This window comes from Oncorhynchus masou, chromosome 18 (assembly GCF_036934945.1).
Source record: "Oncorhynchus masou masou isolate Uvic2021 chromosome 18, UVic_Omas_1.1, whole genome shotgun sequence".
In the NCBI taxonomy this organism is placed as follows: Eukaryota; Metazoa; Chordata; class Actinopteri; order Salmoniformes; family Salmonidae; genus Oncorhynchus; species Oncorhynchus masou.
Window position 1 is genome coordinate 73159674 of NC_088229.1, and position 22702 is coordinate 73182375.

At 48.5% G+C, this 22702-nt stretch overlaps 1 protein-coding gene across 1 annotated transcript in view; it reads right to left on the reverse strand.

Moving 5' to 3' along the window:
* Positions 1-655: 655 nt before the first annotated feature.
* The window catches only part of slc29a3 (solute carrier family 29 member 3), a 39427-nt gene continuing 17380 nt past the window's right edge, over positions 656-22702 (reverse strand). The window contains exons 6-11 of the mRNA XM_064924441.1: positions 20259-20406; positions 18611-18773; positions 13583-13802; positions 10157-10215; positions 3924-4068; positions 656-1603 (exon numbers count right to left, since the gene is read on the reverse strand). Coding sequence (XP_064780513.1) covers positions 1373-1603; positions 3924-4068; positions 10157-10215; positions 13583-13802; positions 18611-18773; positions 20259-20406 — 966 coding nt within the window. The 3' untranslated portion in view covers positions 656-1372. The remainder of the gene's footprint in view (positions 1604-3923; positions 4069-10156; positions 10216-13582; positions 13803-18610; positions 18774-20258; positions 20407-22702) is intronic.

Consider the following 22702-nt stretch of genomic DNA (forward strand, 5'->3'; position numbering starts at 1 on the left):
TTATTCCATGTCGTTATGTCATCTCTGTTTTCATGCAATAGCAGCCAGCCATCTAGCTGTTTTCATGCAGTAGCAGCCAGCCATCCTAGCTGTTTTCATGCAGTAGCAGCCAGCCATCTAGCTGTTTTCATGCAGTAGCAGCCAGCCATCTAGCTGTTTTCATGCAGTAGCAGCCAGCCATCTAGCTGTTTTCATGCAGTAGCAGCCAGCCATCTAGCTGTTTTCATGCAGTAGCAGCCAGCCATCTAGCTGTTTTCATGCAGTAGCAGCCAGCCTTCTAGCTGTTTTCATGCAGTAGCAGCCAGCCTTCTAGCTGTTTTTATGCAGTAGCAGCCAGCCAGCCTTCTATTTCTGTTCTCTCTAATGAGTCATCCTATATATTAGCTGGCTTTAAAGGGTTGGCAACATCACGAACATGATGCATGTACATAAAGACGATATGGTGTTATGCAGGGCCGGCTCCAGCCATAAGCTACGTAAGTGGTTGCTTAGGGGCCCCAGGCCCTAGACCTGGCAACCCTGGGCATATGCGAACATGAGTGGATTACCTTGAAAACAACGGTCGGACATCTTGGACGCAGTCTCCACTTCTTATTAAACCTCTGTGATGATAACCAATGTGACGGGTGGAAGAGAGAAGAACCGACAAAATGACTTACCGCAACCATTTATTATGAAACTATCAAAACAGGAAATGTAGATGACTTTTTATATTACACGGAGAGAACTGAACCAACTGTGTAATGCCTTTAGTCAAATCATTTTAAAAAATCCATACATTTACGTGGGTGTCAGCTATCACTTTATCTGATTGAGTCTGGGCCTCACTCCTCCTCGGATACAGTGGACTATGAGGACAGAGAAGTCCAGCCAGGTCGCCCAAGATCCACAGTGAAATTCGACGTCCGTCCAAGGTAAGCAGGACGTCGGGAGATGACTTCAAAACGGGCCAGTAGGAACAACGGTGAGTGTAGGGCGTTGTGGACTGGGATGGAGGATGGGCGTATGCCGTGAGTTTCGACACCGAGGGTCATGAGTTCAATCCCAGTACTTATTATTATTTTTTTATAACCCTAATCCCAAACTTTAACCATTCAGAGTAAATGCCTAAACTTAACCTTCGCAATTTGACGTTTATGAACAAATGTTGGATTCTGCATGGAGACCAAGTTTGTTGGAGAAGTCAGTCTGGATTTGCCATCTTTCTCCTCCCGTCTCCTCCTCCTCCCGTCTCCTCCTCCTCCCGTCTCCTCCTCCTCCCGTCTCCTCCTCCTCCCGTCTCCCCCTCCTCCCGTCTCCCCCTCCTCCCGTCTCCTCCTCCTCCCGTCTCCTCCTCCTCCCGTCTCCTCCTCCTCCCGTCTCCTCCTCCTCTTCAGATGAAGTGTACTATCAACACAGAGAAGGCCGATCCCACAGCCAGTCCCAACGTCAGGAAGAAGCTCATGACCACGCCTGCGGGCTCTGCCAGGTCCCGTGGCACCACCTTGGGCCCGTAGATCATGGGCAAGGTGCCCAGGTACCCGTTGGTGATGCCCAGAAGACAGATGAAGAAGACAGGGAAGAGGTCGTGGCTGAAGAGGACCATGTGAAGGTGGTCTCTGGGCTAGAGGTTACACAAAGACATTTTTTTAAATCAAAGACTATTTTCTATAAGACAAACTAAATGAAAGCAAAGGAATCGTTCCTATAGGTCCTGGTCAAAAGTAGTGCACTAGTGCCCTATAGGCCCTGGTTAACAGTAGTGCCCTATAGGCCCTGGTCAACAGTAGTGCACTAGTGCCCTATAGGCCCTGGTTAACAGTAGTGCCCTATAGGCCCTGGTCAACAGTAGTGCACTAGTGCCCTATAAGCCCTGGTTAACAGTAGTGCACTAGTGCCCTATAGGCCCTGGTCAACAGTAGTGCACTAGTGCCCTATAGGCCCTGGTCAACAGTAGTGCACTAGTGCCCTATAAGCCCCGGTCAACAGTAGTGCACTAGTGCCCTATAAGCCCTGGTCAACAGTAGTGCACTAGTGCCCTATAAGCCCTGGTCAACAGTAGTGCACTAGTGCCCTATAGGACCTGGTCAACAGTAGTGCACTAGTGCCCTATAGGCCCTGGTCAACAGTAGTGCACTAGTGCCCTATAAGCCCTGGTCAACAGTAGTGCACTAGTGCCCTATAGGCCCTGGTCAACAGTAGTGCACGAGTGCCCTATAGGTCCTGGTCAAAAGTAGTGCACTAGTGCCCTATAGGCCCTGGTCAACAGTAGTGCACTAGTGCCCTATAGGCCCTGGTCAACAGTAGTGCACTAGTGCCCTATAGGCCCTGGTCAACAGTAGTGCACTAGTGCCCTATAAGCCCTGGTCAACAGTAGTGCACTAGTGCCCTATAGGCCCTGGTCAACAGTAGTGCACTAGTGCCCTATAAGCTCTGGTCAACAGTAGTGCACTAGTGCCCTATAGGCCCTGGTCAACAGTAGTGTACTAGTGCCCTATAAGCCCTGGTCAAAAGTAGTGCACTAGTTCCCTATAGGTCCTGGTCAACAGTAGTGCACTAGTGCCCTATAGGCCCTGGTCAACAGTAGTGCACTAGTGCCCTATAGGCCCTGGTCAAAAGTAGAGCACTAGTGCCCTATAAGCCCTGGTCAAAAGTAGTGCACTAGTGCCCTATAGGCCCTGGTCAAAAGTAGTGCACTAGTGCCCTATAGGCCCTGGTCAAAAGTAGTGCACTAGTGCCCTATAGGCCCTGGTCAAAAGTAGTGCACTAGTGCCCTATAGGCCCTGGTCAAAAGTAGTGCACTAGTGCCCTATAGGCCCTGGTCAAAAGTAGTGCACTAGTGCCCTATAGGCCCTGGTCAAAAGTAGTGCACTAGTGCCCTATAGGCCCTGGTCAAAAGTAGTGCACTAGTGCCCTATAGGCCCTGGTCAAAAGTAGTGCACTAGTGCCCTATAGGCCCTGGTCAAAAGTAGTGCACTAGTGCCCTATAGGCCCTGGTCAAAAGTAGTGCACTAGTGCCCTATAGGCCCTGGTCAAAAGTAGTGCACTAGTGCCCTATAGGCCCTGGTCAAAAGTAGTGCACTATATATAGGGAATAGGGTGCCATTTGGAACTCACACAATGCGCTAGCCCTCTTGGGTAGTTACAGGGGGAAAACAATAAGCTAATAGTCAATGTCATAACAGGTAAAGAAACAAAGGTTTCTGTACCAAATATTAAGGTCTGCTTTTCTGATGTATCAAATACTTATGTCATGCAATAAAATGCAAATGAATTACTTAAAAATCATACAATGTGATTATCTGGATTTTTGTTTTAGATTCTGTCTCTCACAGTTGAAGTGTACCTATGATAAAAAATTACAGACCTCTACATGCTTTGTAAGTAGGAGAACCTGCACAATCGACAGTGTGTCAAATACTTGTTCTCCCCACTATGTGTGTATTATGAGGCATTATAAAGGACGTTATAAAGCATTATACACATGTACTACATAGAAGGTGTTACTAAATCCCCGTCTGGCGAGGTACAAATCTGTCGTTCTGCCCCTGAACAGGCAGTTAACCCACTGTTCCCAGGCCGTCATTGAAAATAAGAATTTGTTCTTAACTGACTTGCCTGGTTAAAAAAATAAAATAAAAGACTACTAAGACGTGTTGCAATAAGAATAAAAAAATGTTTATTTTTTATTTTAAACAAATTTTTAATTTGTAGTTTTTTGTAACAAAGCTTATATTCAACTGAGTGCTGGTCTTTTAATAAAAAAAATATAGATATATTTGATGTGATCGACTGCCTGGTCATGTGTCTAGCCAATGAGTGACAAGGAGTTGGCATGATAGCACAGACAGACAGGCTAATCGACCGTTGGTGCTCCTCCAAGCACCCTTTACCTTATTTCCATTAGAGGATAAGAGTTGTGGACCTTCTCTCCTTTTCTTTACCTGGTAGTTGCAGAACATGAGGAGAGGCACCAGGACTGTCCGGGAGAGGACCAGGGCGGGGAGGACCCTACTGGTGGGGCCTGGAACCTGCAGCCAGGCCGTGGCCTGACGACCACAGAAGTCAGCCACGTTGTAGAGGAAGAAGCTGGAGAGAAGATAATGACTACATTATTCCCTATGGTCTATATTCATAAAGAGTCTCAGTGGTGGTGATCTAGGATCAGGTCATAAAGAGTCTCATAGTAGCTGATCTAGGATCAGGTCATAAAGAGTCTCATAGTAGCTGATCTAGGATCAGGTCATAAAGAGTCTCAGTGGTGGTGATCTAGGATCAGGTCATAAAGAGTCTCAGTGGTGGTGATCTAGGATCAGGTCATAAAGAGTCTCAGTGGTGGTGATCTAGGATCAGGTCATAAAGAGTCTCAGAGTAGGTGATCTAGTATCAGGTCATAAAGAGTCTCATAGTAGCTGATCTAGGATCAGGTCATAAAGAGTCTCAGTGGTGGTGATCTAGGATCAGGTCATAAAGAGTCTCAGTAGGAGTGGTGATCTAGGATCAGGTCATAAAGAGTCTCAGTAGGAGTGGTGATCAAGGATCAGGTCATAAAGAGTCTCAGTGGTGATGATCTAGGATCAGGTCATAAAGAGTCTCAGAGTAGGTGATCTAGGATCAGGTCATAAAGAGTCTCAGTGGTGGTGATCTAGGATCAGGTCATAAAGAGTCTCAGTAGGAGTGGTGATCTAGGATCAGGTCATAAAGAGTCTCAGTGGTGGTGATCTAGGATCAGGTCATAAAGAGTCTCATAGTAGGTCATCTAGGGTCAGGTCATAAAGAGTCTCAGTGGTGGTGATCTAGGATCAGGTCATAAAGAGTCTCAGAGTAGGTGATCTAGGATCAGGTCATAAAGAGTCTCAGTGGTGGTGATCTAGGATCAGGTCATAAAGAGTCTCAGTAGGAGTGGTGATCTAGGATCAGGTCATAAAGAGTCTCAGTGGTGGTGATCTAGGATCAGGTCATAAAAGTCTCATAGTAGCTGATCTAGGATCAGGTCATAAAGAGTCTCAGTGGTGGTGATCTAGGATCAGGTCATAAAAGTCTCATAGTAGCTGATCTAGGATCAGGTCATAAAGAGTCTCATAGTAGCTGATCTAGGATCAGGTCATAAAGAGTCTCAGTGGTGGTGATCTAGGATCAGGTCATAAAGAGTCTCAGTAGGAGTGGTGATCTAGGATCAGGTCATAAAGAGTCTCAGTAGGAGTGGTGATCTAGGATCAGTTCATAAAGAGTCTCAGTGGTGGTGATCTAGGATCAGGTCATAAAGAGTCTCAGAGTAGGTGATCTAGGATCAGGTCATAAAGAGTCTCATAGTAGCTGATCTAGGATCAGGTCATAAAGAGTCTCAGTGGTGGTGATCTAGGATCAGGTCATAAAGAGTCTCAGTGGTGGTGATCTAGGATCAGGTCATAAAGAGTCTCAGTAGGAGTGGTGATCTAGGATCAGGTCATAAAGAGTCTCAGTAGGAGTGGTGATCTAGGATCAGGTCATAAAGAGTCTCAGTAGGAGTGGTGATCTAGGATCAGTTCATAAAGAGTCTCAGTGGTGGTGATCTAGGATCAGGTCATAAAGAGTCTCAGAGTAGGTGATCTAGGATCAGGTCATAAAGAGTCTCATAGTAGCTGATCTAGGATCAGGTCATAAAGAGTCTCAGTGGTGGTGATCTAGGATCAGGTCATAAAGAGTCTCATAGTAGCTGATCTAGTATCAGGTCATAAAGAGTCTCAGTGGTGGTGATCTAGGATCAGGTCATAAAGAGTCTCAGTAGGAGTGGTGATCTAGGATCAGGTCATAAAGAGTCTCAGTAGGAGTGGTGATCTAGGATCAGGTCATAAAGAGTCTCATAGTAGCTGATCTATGATCAGGTCATAAAGAGTCTCAGTGGTGGTGATCTAGGATCAGGTCATAAAGAGTCTCATTGGTGGTGATCTAGGATCAGGTCATAAAGAGTCTCAGTGGTGGTGATCTAGGATCAGGTCATAAAGAGTCTCAGTAGGAGTGGTGATCTAGGATCAGGTCATAAAGAGTCTCATAGTAGGTCATCTAGGATCAGGTCATAAAGAGTCTCAGTAGGAGTGGTGATCTAGGATCAGGTCATAAAGAGTCTCAGTGGTGGTGATCTAGGATCAGGTCATAAAGAGTCTCAGAGTAGGTGATCTAGTATCAGGTCATAAAGAGTCTCATAGTAGCTGATCTAGGATCAGGTCATAAAGAGTCTCAGTGGTGGTGATCTAGGATCAGGTCATAAAGAGTATCAGTAGGAGTGGTGATCTAGGATCAGGTCATAAAGAGTCTCAGTAGGAGTGGTGATCAAGGATCAGGTCATAAAGAGTCTCAGTGGTGGTGATCTAGGATCAGGTCATAAAGAGTCTCAGAGTAGGTGATCTAGGATCAGGTCATAAAGAGTCTCAGTGGTGGTGATCTAGGATCAGGTCATAAAGAGTCTCAGTAGGAGTGGTGATCTAGGATCAGGTCATAAAGAGTCTCATAGTAGGTCATCTAGGATCAGGTCATAAAGAGTCTCAGTAGGAGTGGTGATCTAGGATCAGGTCATAAAGAGTCTCATAGTAGGTCATCTAGGATCAGGTTATAAAGAGTCTCAGTGGTGGTGATCTAGGATCAGGTCATAAAGAGTCTCAGTGGTGGTGATCTAGGATCAGGTCATAAAGAGTCTCAGTAGGAGTGGTGATCTAGGATCAGGTCATAAAGAGTCTCAGTGGTGGTGATCTAGGATCAGGTCATAAAGAGTCTCAGTGGTGGTGATCTAGGATCAGGTCATAAAGAGTCTCAGTAGGAGTGGTGATCTAGGATCAGGTCATAAAGAGTCTCAGTAGGAGTGGTGATCTAGGATCAGGTCATAAAGAGTCTCAGTGGTGGTGATCTAGGATCAGGTCATAAAGAGTCTCAGTGGTGGTGATCTAGGATCAGGTCATAAAGAGTCTCATAGTAGCTGATCTAGGATCAGGTCATAAAGAGTCTCATAGTAGGTCATCTAGGATCAGGTCATAAAGAGTCTCAGTAGGAGTGGTGATCTAGGATCAGGTCATAAAGAGTCTCAGTAGGAGTGGTCATCTAGGATCAGGTCATAAAGAGTCTCAGTAGGAGTGGTGATCTAGGATCAGGTCATAAAGAGTCTCATAGTAGGTCATCTAGGATCAGGTTATAAAGAGTCTCAGTGGTGGTGATCTAGGATCAGGTCATAAAGAGTCTCAGTGGTGGTGATCTAGGATCAGGTCATAAAGAGTCTCAGTGGTGGTGATCTAGGATCAGGTCATAAAGAGTCTCAGTAGGAGTGGTGATCTAGGATCAGGTCATAAAGAGTCTCATAGTAGGTCATCTAGGGTCAGGTCATAAAGAGTCTCAGTGGTGGTGATCTAGGATCAGGTCATAAAGAGTCTCAGTAGGAGTGGTGATCTAGGATCAGGTCATAAAGAGTCTCAGTGGTGGTGATCTAGGATCAGGTCATAAAGAGTCTCAGTAGGAGTGGTGATCTAGGATCAGGTCATAAAGAGTCTCATAGTAGGTCATCTAGGATCAGGTCATAAAGAGTCTCAGTAGGAGTGGTGATCTAGGATCAGGTCATAAAGAGTCTCATAGTAGGTCATCTAGGATCAGGTTATAAAGAGTCTCAGTGGTGGTGATCTAGGATCAGGTCATAAAGAGTCTCAGTGGTGGTGATCTAGGATCAGGTCATAAAGAGTCTCAGTGGTGGTGATCTAGGATCAGGTCATAAAGAGTCTCATAGTAGGTCATCTAGGATCAGGTCATAAAGAGTCTCAGAGTAGCTGATCTAGGATCAGGTTCCCCTTGTCCATGTAATCAATTTCATTATGATCTAAGCCCTCCTCTGTAACGCTTTCATGGCATATCAAGTATACATACAGGAAGCATAGATACACTAAGACCGCATTCCACCAGCTGTAGAAGGCCATAAGCAAACAAAAAAATTGTCATCCAGCTCTTAGTGACAGGGGACTTTAATGCTGGAAAACTTAATCTGTTTTACCTCATTTCTATCAGCATGTCACATGTGGAACAAAAAAAACACCTTTACTCCACACACAGAGACGCATACAAAACTCTCTCGCCTTCCATTTGGCAAATCTGACCATAATTATATCCTCCTGATTCCTCTTTACAAGGAACAATTAAAGCAGGAAGTACCAGTGACTCGCTCAATATAGAAGTGGTCAGATGAAGCAGATGCTAAACTACAGGACTGTTTTGCAGCACAGACTGGAATATGTTCTGGGATTCATCCAATGGCATTGAGGAGTACATCATATCAGTCACCGTGCTTTATCAATAAGTGCATCGGTGACGTCGTCCTCACAGTGACCGTACGTACATACCCCAACCAGAAGCCATGGATTATAGGCAACAGTCGCACTGAGATAACGGGTAGAGCTGCAACTTCAAGGAACGGGACACTAACCTGGATGCTTATAAGAAATCCCGCTATGCCCTCCGGCGAACCATCAAACAGGCAAAGCGTCAATTCAGGACTAAGATTGAATCGTACAACACCGTCTCTGATGCTCGTCAGATGTGGCAAGGCCTAGCAATCTATTACAGACTACAAAGGGAAGTCCAGTCATGAGCTTCCCAGTGATACGAGCCTACGAGACGAGCTAAATAACTTCTATGCTCGCTTCGAGGCAAGTAACACCGAAACATGCATGAGAGCGTCAGACTGATTACCCGGACGTGTACTCAGAGCATCCGCTGACCAACTGGCAAGTGTCTTTACTGAAATTTTTAACCTCTCCCTGACCGAGTCTGAATACCAACATGTTTTCATGCAGACCACCATAGTACCTGTGCCCAAGAACACCAAGGTAACCTGCCTAAATGACTACCGACCGGTAGCACTCATGTCTGTAGCCATGAAGTGCTTTGAAAGGCTGGTCATGGCTCACAACACCATCATCCCAGAAACTCTGGACCCACTCCAATTTGCATACCGCCCCAACAGATCCACAGATGACAAAATCTCTATGCCCTTTCCCACCTGGACAAAAGGAACACCTATGTGATAACACTATTCATTGACTACAGCTCAGCGTTCAACACCATAGTGCTCTCAAAGCTCATCAATAAGCTAAGGACCCTGGGACTGAACACCTCCCTCTGCAACTGGAACCTGGACTTTCTGACCCCCAGGTGATAAGGATAGGTAGCAACACATCCGCCACATGATCCCCAACACCGGGGCCCCTCAGGGGTGTGTGCTTAGTCCCCTCCTTTACTCCCTGTTCACCCACGACTGCCTGATCAAGCATGACTCGAACACCATCGTTCATTTTCCAAAGACACAGTGGTAGGCCTGATCGCCAACAACGATGAGACAGCCTATAGGGAATAGGTCAGAGACCTGGCAGTGTGGTACAAGGACAACAACCTCTCCCTGAACGTGAACAAGACACCCCCATTCTCATCTACGGGGCTGTAGGTGGAGCAGGTCGAGAGCTTCAAGTTCCTTGGTGTCCACATCATCATAAACTGTCATGGTCCAAGCACACCAAGACAGCCGTGAAGAGGGCCCGACAACGCCTCCTCCCCCTCAGGAGACTGAAAAGATTTGGCACGGGTCCTCAGATCCACAAAATGTTCTACAACTGCACCATCGAGAGCATCCTGACCTGTTGCATCACCGCCTGATATGGAAACTGCTCGGCATACGACCACAAGGCGATACAGAGGGTAGTGTGTACGGCCCAGTACATGACTGGGACCAAGCTTCCTGCCATCCAGGATCTCTGTCCCAGGCGGTGTCAGAGGAAGACCCTTAGAAATTGTCTCCTGAACAGATAATAATGGCCACCCGGACTATTCACATTGACTCCCCCCTTTTTTTAATGCGGCTGCTATTCATTGTTTATTATCTATGCAGTCACTTCACCCCTACCTACATGTACACATTACCTCAATTACTTGGACAAACTGATGCCCCCGCACATTGACTCAGTACCAGTACACCCTGTATATAGCCTCATTATTGTGATATTTAAAAATATATATATTTTTAAAACTATTTTGCTTAAAACTGCATAGTTGGTTAAGCGCTTGTAAGTAAGCATTTTATAGTAAGGTCTACACTTGTTGTATTCAGCGCATGTGACAAATACAATTTGATTTGGACACCTACTGACAAGAGCCAAATCAGTCTGATTCTCACCTGGTGATGGGGGTGAAGTATGTTGTTGTCCAGGGGCTGCCACTCTTCTGGTTAACAGACTGAGAAGAGAAGGCAACATGCTGTCCTGGTTAACAGACAGAGAAGACAACATGCTGTCCTGGTTAACAGACAGAGAAGAGAAGACAACATGCGGTCCTGGTTAACAGACTGATAAGAGAAGACAACATGCTGTCCTGGTTAACAGACAGAGAAGAGAAGACAACATGCTGTCCTGGTTAACAGACTGAGAAGACAACATGCTGTCCTGGTTAACAGACTGAGAAGAGAAGACAACATGCTGTCCTGGTTAACAGACAGAGAAGAGAAGACAACATGCTGTCCTGGTTAACATACTGAGAAGAGAAGACAACATCCTGTCCTGGTTAACAGACTGAGAAGACAACATGCTGTCCTGGTTAACAGACAGAGAAGAGAAGACAACATGCTGTCCTGGTTAACAGACTGAGAAGACAAGACAACATGCTGTCCTGGTTAACAGACAGAGAAGACAACATGCTGTCCTGGTTAACAGACTGAGAAGAGAAGACAACATGCTGTCCTGGTTAACAGACAGAGAAGAGAAGACAACATGCTGTCCTGGTTAACATACTGAGAAGAGAAGACAACATCCTGTCCTGGTTAACAGACTGAGAAGAGAAGACAACATGCTGTCCTGTTTAACAGACTGAAGAGAAGACAACATGCTGTCCTGGTAAACAGACAGAGAAGAGAAGACAACATGCTGTCCTGGTTAACAGACTGAGAAGACAACATGCTGTCCTGGTTAACAGACTGAGAAGAGAAGACAACATCCTGTCCTGGTTAACAGACAGAGAAGACAACATGCTGTCCTGGTTAACAGACAGAGAAGAGAAGACAACATGCTGTCCTGTTTAACAGACTGAAGAGAAGACAACATGCTGTCCTGGTAAACAGACAGAGAAGAGAAGACAACATGCTGTCCTGGTTAACAGACTGAGAAGACAACATGCTGTCCTGGTTAACAGACTGAGAAGAGAAGACAACATCCTGTCCTGGTTAACAGACAGAGAAGACAACATGCTGTCCTGGTTAACAGACAGAGAAGAGAAGACAACATGCTGTCCTGTTTAACAGACTGAAGAGAAGACAACATGCTGTCCTGGTAAACAGACAGAGAAGAGAAGACAACATGCTGTCCTGGTTAACAGACTGAGAAGACAACATGCTGTCCTGGTTAACAGACTGAGAAGAGAAGACAACATGCTGTCCTGTTTAACAGACTGATATGAGAAGACAACATGCTGTCCTGGTTAACAGACTGAGAAGACAACATGCTGTCCTGGTTAACAGACTGAGAAGACAAGACAACATGCTGTCCTGGTTAACAGACTGAGAAGACAACATGCTGTCCTGGTTAACAAACTGAGAAGAGAAGACAACATGCTGTCCTGGTTAACAGACTGAGAAGACAACATGCTGTCCTGGTTAACAAACTGAGAAGAGAAGCCAACATGCTGTCCTGGTTAACAGACTGAGAAGAGAAGACAACATGCTGTCCTGGTTAACAGACTGAGAAGAGAAGACAACATGCTGTCCTGGTTAACAGACTGACAAGAGAAGACAACATGCTGTCCTGGTTAACAGACTGAGAAGACAACATGCTGTCCTGGTTAACAGACTGAGAAGACAACATGCTGTCCTGGTTAACGGACTGAGAAGAGAAGACAACATGCTGTCCTGGTTAACAGACTGAGAAGAGAAGACAACATGCTGTCCTGGTTAACAGACTGAGAAGACAACATGCTGTCCTGGTTAACAGACTGAGAAGACAAGACAACATGCTGTCCTGTTTAACAGACTGAAGAGAAGACAACATGCTGTCCTGGTAAACAGACAGAGAAGAGAAGACAACATGCTGTCCTGGTTAACAGACTGAGAAGACAACATGCTGTCCTGGTTAACAGACTGAGAAGAGAAGACAACATGCTGTCCTGTTTAACAGACTGATATGAGAAGACAACATGCTGTCCTGGTTAACAGACTGAGAAGACAACATGCTGTCCTGGTTAACAGACTGAGAAGACAACATGCTGTCCTGTTTAACAGACTGATATGAGAAGACAACATGCTGTCCTGGTTAACAGACTGAGAAGACAACATGCTGTCCTGGTTAACAGACTGAGAAGACAAGACAACATGCTGTCCTGGTTAACAGACTGAGAAGACAACATGCTGTCCTGGTTAACAAACTGAGAAGAGAAGACAACATGCTGTCCTGGTTAACAGACTGAGAAGACAACATGCTGTCCTGGTTAACAAACTGAGAAGAGAAGCCAACATGCTGTCCTGGTTAACAGACTGAGAAGAGAAGACAACATGCTGTCCTGGTTAACAGACTGAGAAGAGAAGACAACATGCTGTCCTGGTTAACAGACTGACAAGAGAAGACAACATGCTGTCCTGGTTAACAGACTGAGAAGACAACATGCTGTCCTGGTTAACAGACTGAGAAGACAACATGCTGTCCTGGTTAACGGACTGAGAAGAGAAGACAACATGCTGTCCTGGTTAACAGACTGAGAAGAGAAGACAACATGCTGTCCTGGTTAACAGACTGAGAAGACAACATGCTGTCCTGGTTAACGGACTGAGAAGAGAAGACAACATGCTGTCCTGGTTAACAGACTGAGAAGACAACATGCTGTCCTGGTTAACAGACTGAGAAGACAACATGCTGTCCTGGTTAACAGACTGAGAAGAGAAGACAACATGCTGTCCTGGTTAACAGACTGAGAAGAGAAGACAACATGCTGTCCTGGTTAACAGACTGAGAAGACAACATGCTGTCCTGGTTAACAGACTGAGAAGACAACATGCTGTCCTGGTTAACAGACTGAGAAGACAACATGCTGTCCTGGTTAACAGACTGAGAAGAGAAGACAACATGCTGTCCTGGTTAACAGACTGAGAAGACAACATGCTGTCCTGGTTAACGGACTGAGAAGACAACATGCTGTCCTGGTTAACAGACTGAGAAGAGAAGACAACATGCTGTCCTGGTTAACAGACTGAGAAGAGAAGACAACATAAGATAATATAACATAAAATACAAGAAAATAACTTGACTCTCCCCATCCCTCTCTCCCCACCCCTCTCTCCCCACCCCTCTCTCCCCATCCCTCTCTCCCCATCCCTCTCTCCCTCTCCCCACCCCTCTCTCCCCCATCCCTCTCTCCCCCATCCCTCTCTCCCTCTCCCCACCCATCTCTCCCCCATCCCTCTCTCCCTCTCCCCACCCCTCTCTCCCCATCCCTCTCTCCCCCATCCCTCTCTCCCCCATCCCTCTCTCCCCCATCCCTCTCTCCCCCATCCCTCTCTCACTTGCAGCTCTGTTTACCCCCCTCAGAACTGTCATTTAATAAGGAGACATCTTAGTCCTTCTACCTGGATCCCAGAGGAGACGGCAGGGAACACCATTATAGAGATGAAGAAGACGTAGAAGACACAGAGACCCAGGAGCCATGTCTTCTGAAGGATGGGTTTTAGAGGCGGGATGGACACGGAGGAGACCGTGCTCGCTGGTGCTCCCTCCAGGCCGTCCGTCTCACCGCGGGGCTCTGGTATAGACCCTGACTTGTTGTACTCTGCTGCCAGCATGTAGTGCCTGAGGAAGGGAAACAGTTTCAGTCGGCAAAAGGGGGGGTACCTAGTCAGTTGTACAACTGAAACGTGTCTTCCCCATTTAACCCAAACCGCTCTGAATCAGACAGGTGGGGAGGGGCTGCCTTAAGTCGACATCCACATGGTACACAACATTTAAATCACGCATCCTCTATGCAGTAACATCGGTAACACCTGTAGGTATATGTTGTATCACTTGTCAGAACTGATTCCAGATCAGTTTCATGATTGCCTAAATGGTTAAATGGTTCATGTTAGAATTTCAGCAAGGTGAGCTGATCTTAGATCTTTGCCTAAGGGCAACTTACTTCCAGAGTGATATGAGAGGTAACTAAAAGAAATGAGGGATACATCTTAACTGAATATTTTAACTGAGGCTATGTATAAAAAGGTCTATAACATGTTGTCTCTCTATGTAATTAAGTCATTTAGTAAGAAGTCATTGACCTTTAGCACTTGTAATGTATTAGAACAAACAGAAAACTATGTCCAACAAACTTTTGTTCAAAACACTTCCTGGTTTACTTCTGGAATTGTTTTTCACAGGAAAAAACTTTTTCTTTTGGCATTGTTTACTGTTCAGCATCAACAGCTGTTTGTTCTCTGTAATATTGCACTTCGTGATCTAAGAGCTCCTGCAGGTTTATCACACAGATGACTTGAGAACACACCGATGACCCGACAACACACCGATGACCCGAGAACACACCGATGACCCGAGAACACACCGATGACCCGAGAACACACCGATGACCCGAGAACACACCGATGACCCGAGAACACACCGATGACCCGAGAACACACCGATGACCCGAGAACACACCGATGACCCGAGAACACACCGATGACCCGACAACACACCGATGACCCGACAACACACCGATGACCCGACAACACACCGATGACCCGAGAACACACCGTGACCTGAGAACACACCGTGACCTGAGAACACACCGTGACCTGAGAACACACCGATGACCCGACAACACACCGATGACCTAAGAACACACCGATGACCGGACAACACACCGATGACCGGACAACACACCGATGACCGGACAACACACCGTTGACCTGACAACACACCGATGACCTGAGAACACACCGATGAACCGACAACACACCGATGAACCGAGAACACACCGATGACCCGACAACACACCGATGACCCGAGAACACACCGATGACCCGAGAACACACCGATGACCCGACAACACACCGATGACCTGAGAACACACCGATGACCCGAGAACACACCGATGACCCGAGAACACACTGATGACCCGACAACACACCGATGACCCGAGAACACACCGTGACCCGAGAACACACCGATGACCTGAGAACACACCGTGACCTGACAACACACCGTGACCTGACAACACACCGTGACCCGAGAACACACCGTGACCCGAGAACACACCGATGACCCGAGAACACACCGATGACCCGAGAACACACCGTGACCTGAGAACACACCGATGACCTGAGAACACACCCATGACCCGACAACACACCGTGACCTGAGAACACACCGATGACCTGAGAACACACCGATGACCCGAGAACACACCGTGACCTGAGAACACACCGTGACCTGAGAACACACCGTGACCTGAGAACACACCGTGACCTGAGAACACACAGATGACCTGAGAACACACCGATGACCTGAGAACACACCCATGACCCGAGAACACACCGTGACCTGAGAACACACCGATGACCTGAGAACACACCGTGACCTGAGAACACACCGTGACCTGAGAACACACCGATGACCCGAGAACACACCGTGACCCGAGAACACACCGTGACCTGAGAACACACAGATGACCTGAGAACACACCGATGACCTGAGAACACACCCATGACCCGAGAACACACCGATGACCCGACAACACACCGATGACCCGACAACACACCGATGACCCGAGAACACACCGATGACCTGACAACACACCGATGACCTGAGAACACACCGATGACCCGACAACACACCGATGACCCGACAATACACCGATGACCTGAGAACACACCGATGACCTGAGAACACACCGATGACCCGAGAACACACCGATGACCCGAGAACACACCGTGACCCGACAACACACCGATGACCCGAGAACACACCGATGACCTGAGAACACACCGATGACCCGACAACACACCGTGACCTGAGAACACACCGATGACCCGACAACACACCGATGACCCGACAACACACCGATGACCCGACAACACACCGATGACCCGACAACACACCGTGACCTGAGAACACACCGATGACCCGACAACACACCGATGACCCGACAACACACCGATGACCCGACAACACACCGATGACCCGAGAACACACCGATGACCTGAGAACACACCATGACCTGAGAACACACCGATGACCCGAGAACACACCGATGACCCGAGAACACACCGATGACCCGACAACACACCGTGACCTGAGAACGCACCGTGACCTGACAACACACCGATGACCCGACAACACACCGATGACCCGAGAACACACCGATGACCCGAGAACACACCGTGACCTGACAACACACCGATGACCCGAGAACACACCGATGACCCGAGAACACACCGTGACCTGACAACACACCGATGACCCGACAACACACCGTGACCCGACAACACACCGATGACCTGAGAACACACCGTGACCCGACAACACACCGATGACCTGAGAACACACCGTGACCTGAGAACACACCAAAGGTCAAAGGAGACACCTGTGAGAAGTTTTTTTTGTGACAAAGGCTCATATACAAAAGGTTAACAAACAGAAACTGGGAAGTGTTTATTTTATTCTCAGTATCAATAAAGCCTGTTTCCTTGGTTTCGGGAGAGGAGACGAGTTTCATTTAACTGTGGTTTGCCTGAGCACAACAGAACAAAACTCAGAGGCACTACAGTTCCTCATCATCTCTCACCACATCTCCCTCAGCCTCTTTGACACATGTGCATGCACATTGTTGTACAGTCCAGTCCACCCGCTGTCCCCAGTCCACCCCCTGTCCCCAGTCCGCCCTCTGTCCCCCGTCCACCCGCTGTCCCCAGTCCACCCGCTGTCCCAAGTCCACCTGCTGTCCACCCTCTGTCCCCAGTCCACCCGCTGTCCCCAGTCCACCCGCTGTCCCCAGTCCACCCGCTGTCCCCAGTCCACCCGCTGTCCCCAGTCCACCCGCTGTCCCCACTCCACCCGCTGTCCCCACTCCACCCTCTGTCCCCACTCCACCCTCTGTCCCCACTCCACCCTCTGTCCCCACTCCACCCTCTGTCCCCAGTCCACCCGCTGTCCCCAGTCCACCCGCTGTCCACCCTCTGTCCCCAGTCCAACTGCTGTCCCCAGTCCACCCTCTGTCCCCACTCCACCCTCTGTCCCCAGTCCACCCGCTGTCCCCACTCCACCCTCTGTCCCCAGTCCACCCGCTGTCCCCAGTCCACCTGCTGTCCCCAGTCCACCCTCTGTCCACCCTCTGTCCCCAGTCCACCCGCTGTCCACCCTCTGTCCCCAGTCCACCCGCTGTCCCCAGTCCACCCGCTGTCCCCAGTCCACCCGCTGTCCCCAGTCCACCCACTGTCCACCCGCTGTCCCCAGTCCACCCGCTGTCCCCAGTCCACCCGCTGTCCCCAGTCCACCCACTGTCCACCCTCTGTCCCCAGTCCACCTGCTGTCTCGACCTCTGAATGATCGGCTATGAAAAGTCAACTGACATTTACTGCTGACTTGCTGCATCCTCGACAACCACTGTGATTATTATTATTTGACCATGCTGGTCATTTATGAACATTTGAACATCTTGGCCATGTTCTATTAAAATCTCCACCCGGCACAGCCAGAAGAGGACCGGCCACCCCTCATAGCCTGGTTCCTCTCCACCCGGCACAGCTAGAAGAGGACTGGCCACCCCTCATAGCCTGGTTCCTCTCCACCCGGCACAGCTAGAAGAGGACTGGCCACCCCTCATAGCCTGGTTCCTCTCTACCCGGCACAGCCAGAAGAGGACTGGCCACCCCTCATAGCCTGGTTCCTCTCCCCCCAGCACAGCCAGAAGAGGACTGGCCACCCCTCATAGCCTGGTTCCTCTCTACCCGGCACAGCCAGAAGAGGACTGGCCACCCCTCATAGCCTGGTTCCTCTCCACCCGGCACAGCTAGAAGAGGACTGGCCATCCCTCATAGCCTGGTTCCTCTCTACCCGGCACAGCCAGAAGAGGACTGGCCACCCCTCAGAGCCTGGTTCCTCTCCCCCCAGCACAGCCAGAAGAGGACTGGCCACCCCTCATAGCCTGGTTCCTCTCTACCCAGTACAGCCAGAAGAGGACTGGCCACCTCTCATAGCCTGGTTCCTCTCCACCCGGCACAGCCAGAAGAGGACTGGCCACCCCTCATAGCCTGGTTCCTCTCTACCCGGCACAGCCAGAAGAGGACTGGCCACCCCTCAGAGCCTGGTTCCTCTCCCCCCAGCACAGCCAGAAGAGGACTGGCCACCCCTCATAGCCTGGTTCCTCTCTACCCAGTACAGCCAGAAGAGGACTGGCCACCCCTCATAGCCTGGTTCCTCTCTACCCAGTACAGCCAGAAGAGGACTGGCCACCCCTCATAGCCTGGTTCCTCTCTACCCGGCACAGCCAGAAGAGGACTGGCCACTCCCTCATAGCCTGGTTCCTCCCTAGGTTTCTTTGAGACATCTGCTGATGTAGAAAGGGCTTTATAAATACATTTGATCGATATGGCGAGAGTGTTATTGCTGTGTGTGTGTGTGTCTACCGTGAGTAATCCAGTTTAGGCAGCAGCAGGTACATGAGGATACAGACAAGGATGAAGACATCAGCCGTCAGGAAGTAAGCCAGAGCGCTGTCAGTCACATCTTTAGCTGCTGCCAAGTCCACTATGGAGGCTACCGCACTGATAGTACCACCCATAGCCTGGCCTGGGAGAGAGGGGTGGGGAGAGAGGGATGGGGAGAGAGGGGTGGGGAGAGAGGGATGGGGAGAGAGGGGTGGGGAGAGAGGGATGGGGAGAGAGGGGTGGGGAGAGAGGGATGGGGAGAGAGGGGTGGGGAGAGAGGGATGGGGAGAGAGGGGTGGGGGAGAGAGGGATGGGGGAGAGAGGGATGGGGAGAGAGGGATGGGGAGAGAGGGATGGGGGAGAGAGGGATGGGGGAGAGAGGGATGGGGGAGAGAGGGATGGGGGAGAGAGGGATGGGGGAGAGAGGAGAGAGGGATGGGGGAGAGAGGGAGAGAGGGATGGGGGAGAGAGGGAGAGAGGGATGGGGGAGAGAGGGATGGGGGAGAGAGGGATGGGGGAGAGAGGGATGGGGGAGAGAGGGATGGGGGAGAGAGGGATGGGGGAGAGAGGGATGGGGGAGAGAGGATGGGGAGAGAGGGATGGGGGAGAGAGGGATGGGGGAGAGAGGGATGGGGGAGAGAGGGATGGGGAGAGAGGGATGGGGGAGAGAGGGATGGGGGAGAGAGGGATGGGGAGAGAGGGATGGGGAGAGAGGGGGAGGGGGAGAGCGGGATGGGGGAGAGCGGGATGGGGGGAGAGAGGGAGGGGGAGAGCGGGAGGGGGAGAGCGGGAGGGGGAGAGCGGGATGGGAAGAGAGGGATGGGGAGAGAGGGATGGGGAGAGAGGGATGGGGAGAGAGGGAGGGGGAGAGAGGGATGGGGAGAGGGAGAGAGGAATGGGGAGAGGGAGAGAGGAATGGGGGAGAGAGGGATGGGGGAGAGAGGGATAGAGAGGGATGGGGAGAGGGAGAGAGGGATGGGGAGAGGGAGAGAGGAATGGGGAGAGGGAGAGAGGAATGGGGGAGGGGAGAGAGGGATGGGGGAGGGAGAGAGGGATGGGGGAGGGAGAGAGGGATGGGGGAGGGAGAGAGGGATGGGGGAGGGAGAGAGGGATGGGGGGAGGGAGAGAGGGATGGGGGAGGGAGAGAGGGATGGGGGAGGGAGAGAGGGATGGGGGAGGGAGAGAGGGATGGGGGAGGGAGAGAGGGATGGGGGAGGGCAAAATAACTGACTGTGTTATGCTGTTATAAAATGATGTCTGGGTTAAGCAGGAGAAGGAAGTCAAATCAGCTGATGAATGTTTCAGTTGCTGGTATGAAACTAAGATGATGTCAGCAGTGATGGGACAGATACAGAGACTCTCCAAGGGAACAGTTTGGGTGGTTTGTTATCACGTAGACTAGACTGTTGGGTATATGATATTGCTTTGTTATCATGTAGACTAGACTGTTGGGTATATGATATTGGTTTGTTATCATGTAGACTAGACTGTTGGGTATATGATATTGGTTTGTTAGCATGTAGACTAGACTGTTGGGTATATGATATTGGCTGAGTATGGTATGTAGACAGATTCATCTTCCCAATATGAGAGACTTAGTGTGTGTGTGTGTGTGTGTGTGTAATACCTGATATGAGTGCCTGTGATATCCTCATGGGGAAATGCCCACTGATCCCGAACACAGAGCCCGAGAAGAGGTTGGATGCCCCACTGACCATAGCAACACTGGCTAACGTCCCAAAGAAGAACTGCTCTCTACAGCCAGAGGAATCCACCTGTACAGTAGCATCAACTTTAATGTCCTGAGGTGAAAATGTCTTAGACACGCATACAGTACCAGTCAAAAGCTTGGACACGAATACTAATTCCAGGGTTCTTTACTTTTGACTATTTTCTACATTGTAGAAGGAAAGAAATTCAACAAATGAACTTTTTAACAAGGCACACCTGTTAATTGAAATGCATTCCAGGTGACTACCTCGTGAAGCTGGTTGAGAGAATGCCAATGCAAAAGTGGCGACCGCTCAAATATAAAATATATTTTTTTTTGGGGGGGGGTTACTACATGATTCCCATGTGTGTTATTTAATAGTTTTGATGTCTTCGTTATTATTCTACAAATGTAGAAAATAGTAAAAATAAAGAAAAACCCTGGAATGAGTGTGTCCAAACGTCTGACTGGTAGTGTACATTATGGCTGTATAGAAAATAAACTGTACTTTACAGACTTGCCATTTACACAATAAACCATGTTACCCAAGTCATGTTGTAAAGCCAGAAATATATACAGGTACACTTCGATTCAAAAGTTTGGAGTCGCTAATTTTTTGTCCATTAAAACAACATTTACATTTACATTTAAGTCATTTGGCAGACGCTCTTATCCAGAGCGACTTACAAATTGGTGAATTCACCTTATGACATCCAGTGGAACAGCCACTTTACAATAGTGCATCTAAATCATTTAAGGGGGGGGGTGAGAAGGATTACTTTATCCTATCCTAGGTATTCCAACATCAAATTGATCAGAAATACGGTGTAGACATTGTTAATGTTGTAAATGACTATTGTAGCTGGAAACGGCTGATTTTTTAATGGAATATCTACATAGGCGTACAGAGGCCCATTATCAGCAACCATCACTCCTGTGTTCCAATGGCACGTTGTGTTAGCTAATCCAAGTTTATCATTTTAAAAGGCTATTTGATCATTAGAAAACCCTTTTTGCAATTATGTTAGCACATCTGAAAACTGTTCTGCTGATTAAAGAAGCAATAAAACTGGCTTTCTTTAGACTAGTTGAGTATCTGGAGCATCAGCATTTGGGGGTTCGATTACAGGCTCAAAATGGCCAGAAACAAAGACCTTTCTTCTGAAACTCATCAGTCTATTCTTGTTCTGAGAAATGAAGGCTTTTCCATGCAAGAAATTGCCAAGAAACTGAAGATCTTATACAACGCTGTGTACAACTCCCGTCACAGAACAGCGCAAACTGGCTCTAACCAGACTAGAAAGAGGAGTGGGAGGCCCAGGTGAACAACTGAGCAGAAGGACAAGTACATTAGTGTCTCCAGTTTGAGAAACAGACGCCTCACAAGTCCTCAACTGGCAGCTTCATTAAATAGTACCCACAAAACACCAGTCTCAACATCAACAGTGAAGAAGAGACTCCGGGATGCTGGCCTTCTAGGCAGAGTTGCAAAGAAAAAGCCATATCTCAGACTGGCCAATAAAAATAAAAGATTAAGATGGACAAAAGAACACAGACACTGGACAGAGGAAGATTGGGGGGGAAAAAAGTGTTATGGACAGACAAATCTAAGTTTGAAGGTGTTCAGATCACACTGGCAGAAAAAATGAAAAGATGCTGGAGGAGTTCTTGACGCCATCGGTCAAGCAGGATGGAGGCAATGTGATGGTCTGTGGCTGCTTCGGTGGTGGTTAAGTGGGAGATTTGTACAGGGTAAGAAGGAAGGCTATCACAACGCCATGCCATACCCTGTGGACGGCACTTAATTGGAGCCAATTTGTCCTCCTACAACAGGACAATTTTTTCTATTTTACCTTTATTTTACTAGGCAAGTCAGTTAAGAACAAATTCTTATTTTCAATGACGGCCTAGGAACAGTGGGTTAACTGCCTGTTCAGGGGCAGAACGACAGATTTGTACCTTGTCAGCTCAGGGATTCGAACTTGCAACCTTTCGGTTACTAGTCCAACGCTCTGACCACTAGGCTACCCTGCCGCCCACAATGACCCAAAGCACAGCTCCAAACTATGCAATAACTATGTAGGGAAGAAGCAGTCAGCTGGTATTCTGTCTATAATGGAGTGGCCAGCACAGTCACCGGATCCCAACCCTATTGAGCTGTTGTGGGAGGAGCTTGACCGTATGGTCCGTAAGAAGTGCCCATCAAGCCAATCCAACTGGTGGGAGGTGCTTCAGGAAGCATGGGGTGAAATCTCTTCAGATTACCTCAACACATTGACAACTAGAATGCCAAAGCTCTGCAAGGCTGTAATTGTTGCAAATGGAGGATTCTTTGACGAAAGCAAAGTTTGAAGGACACA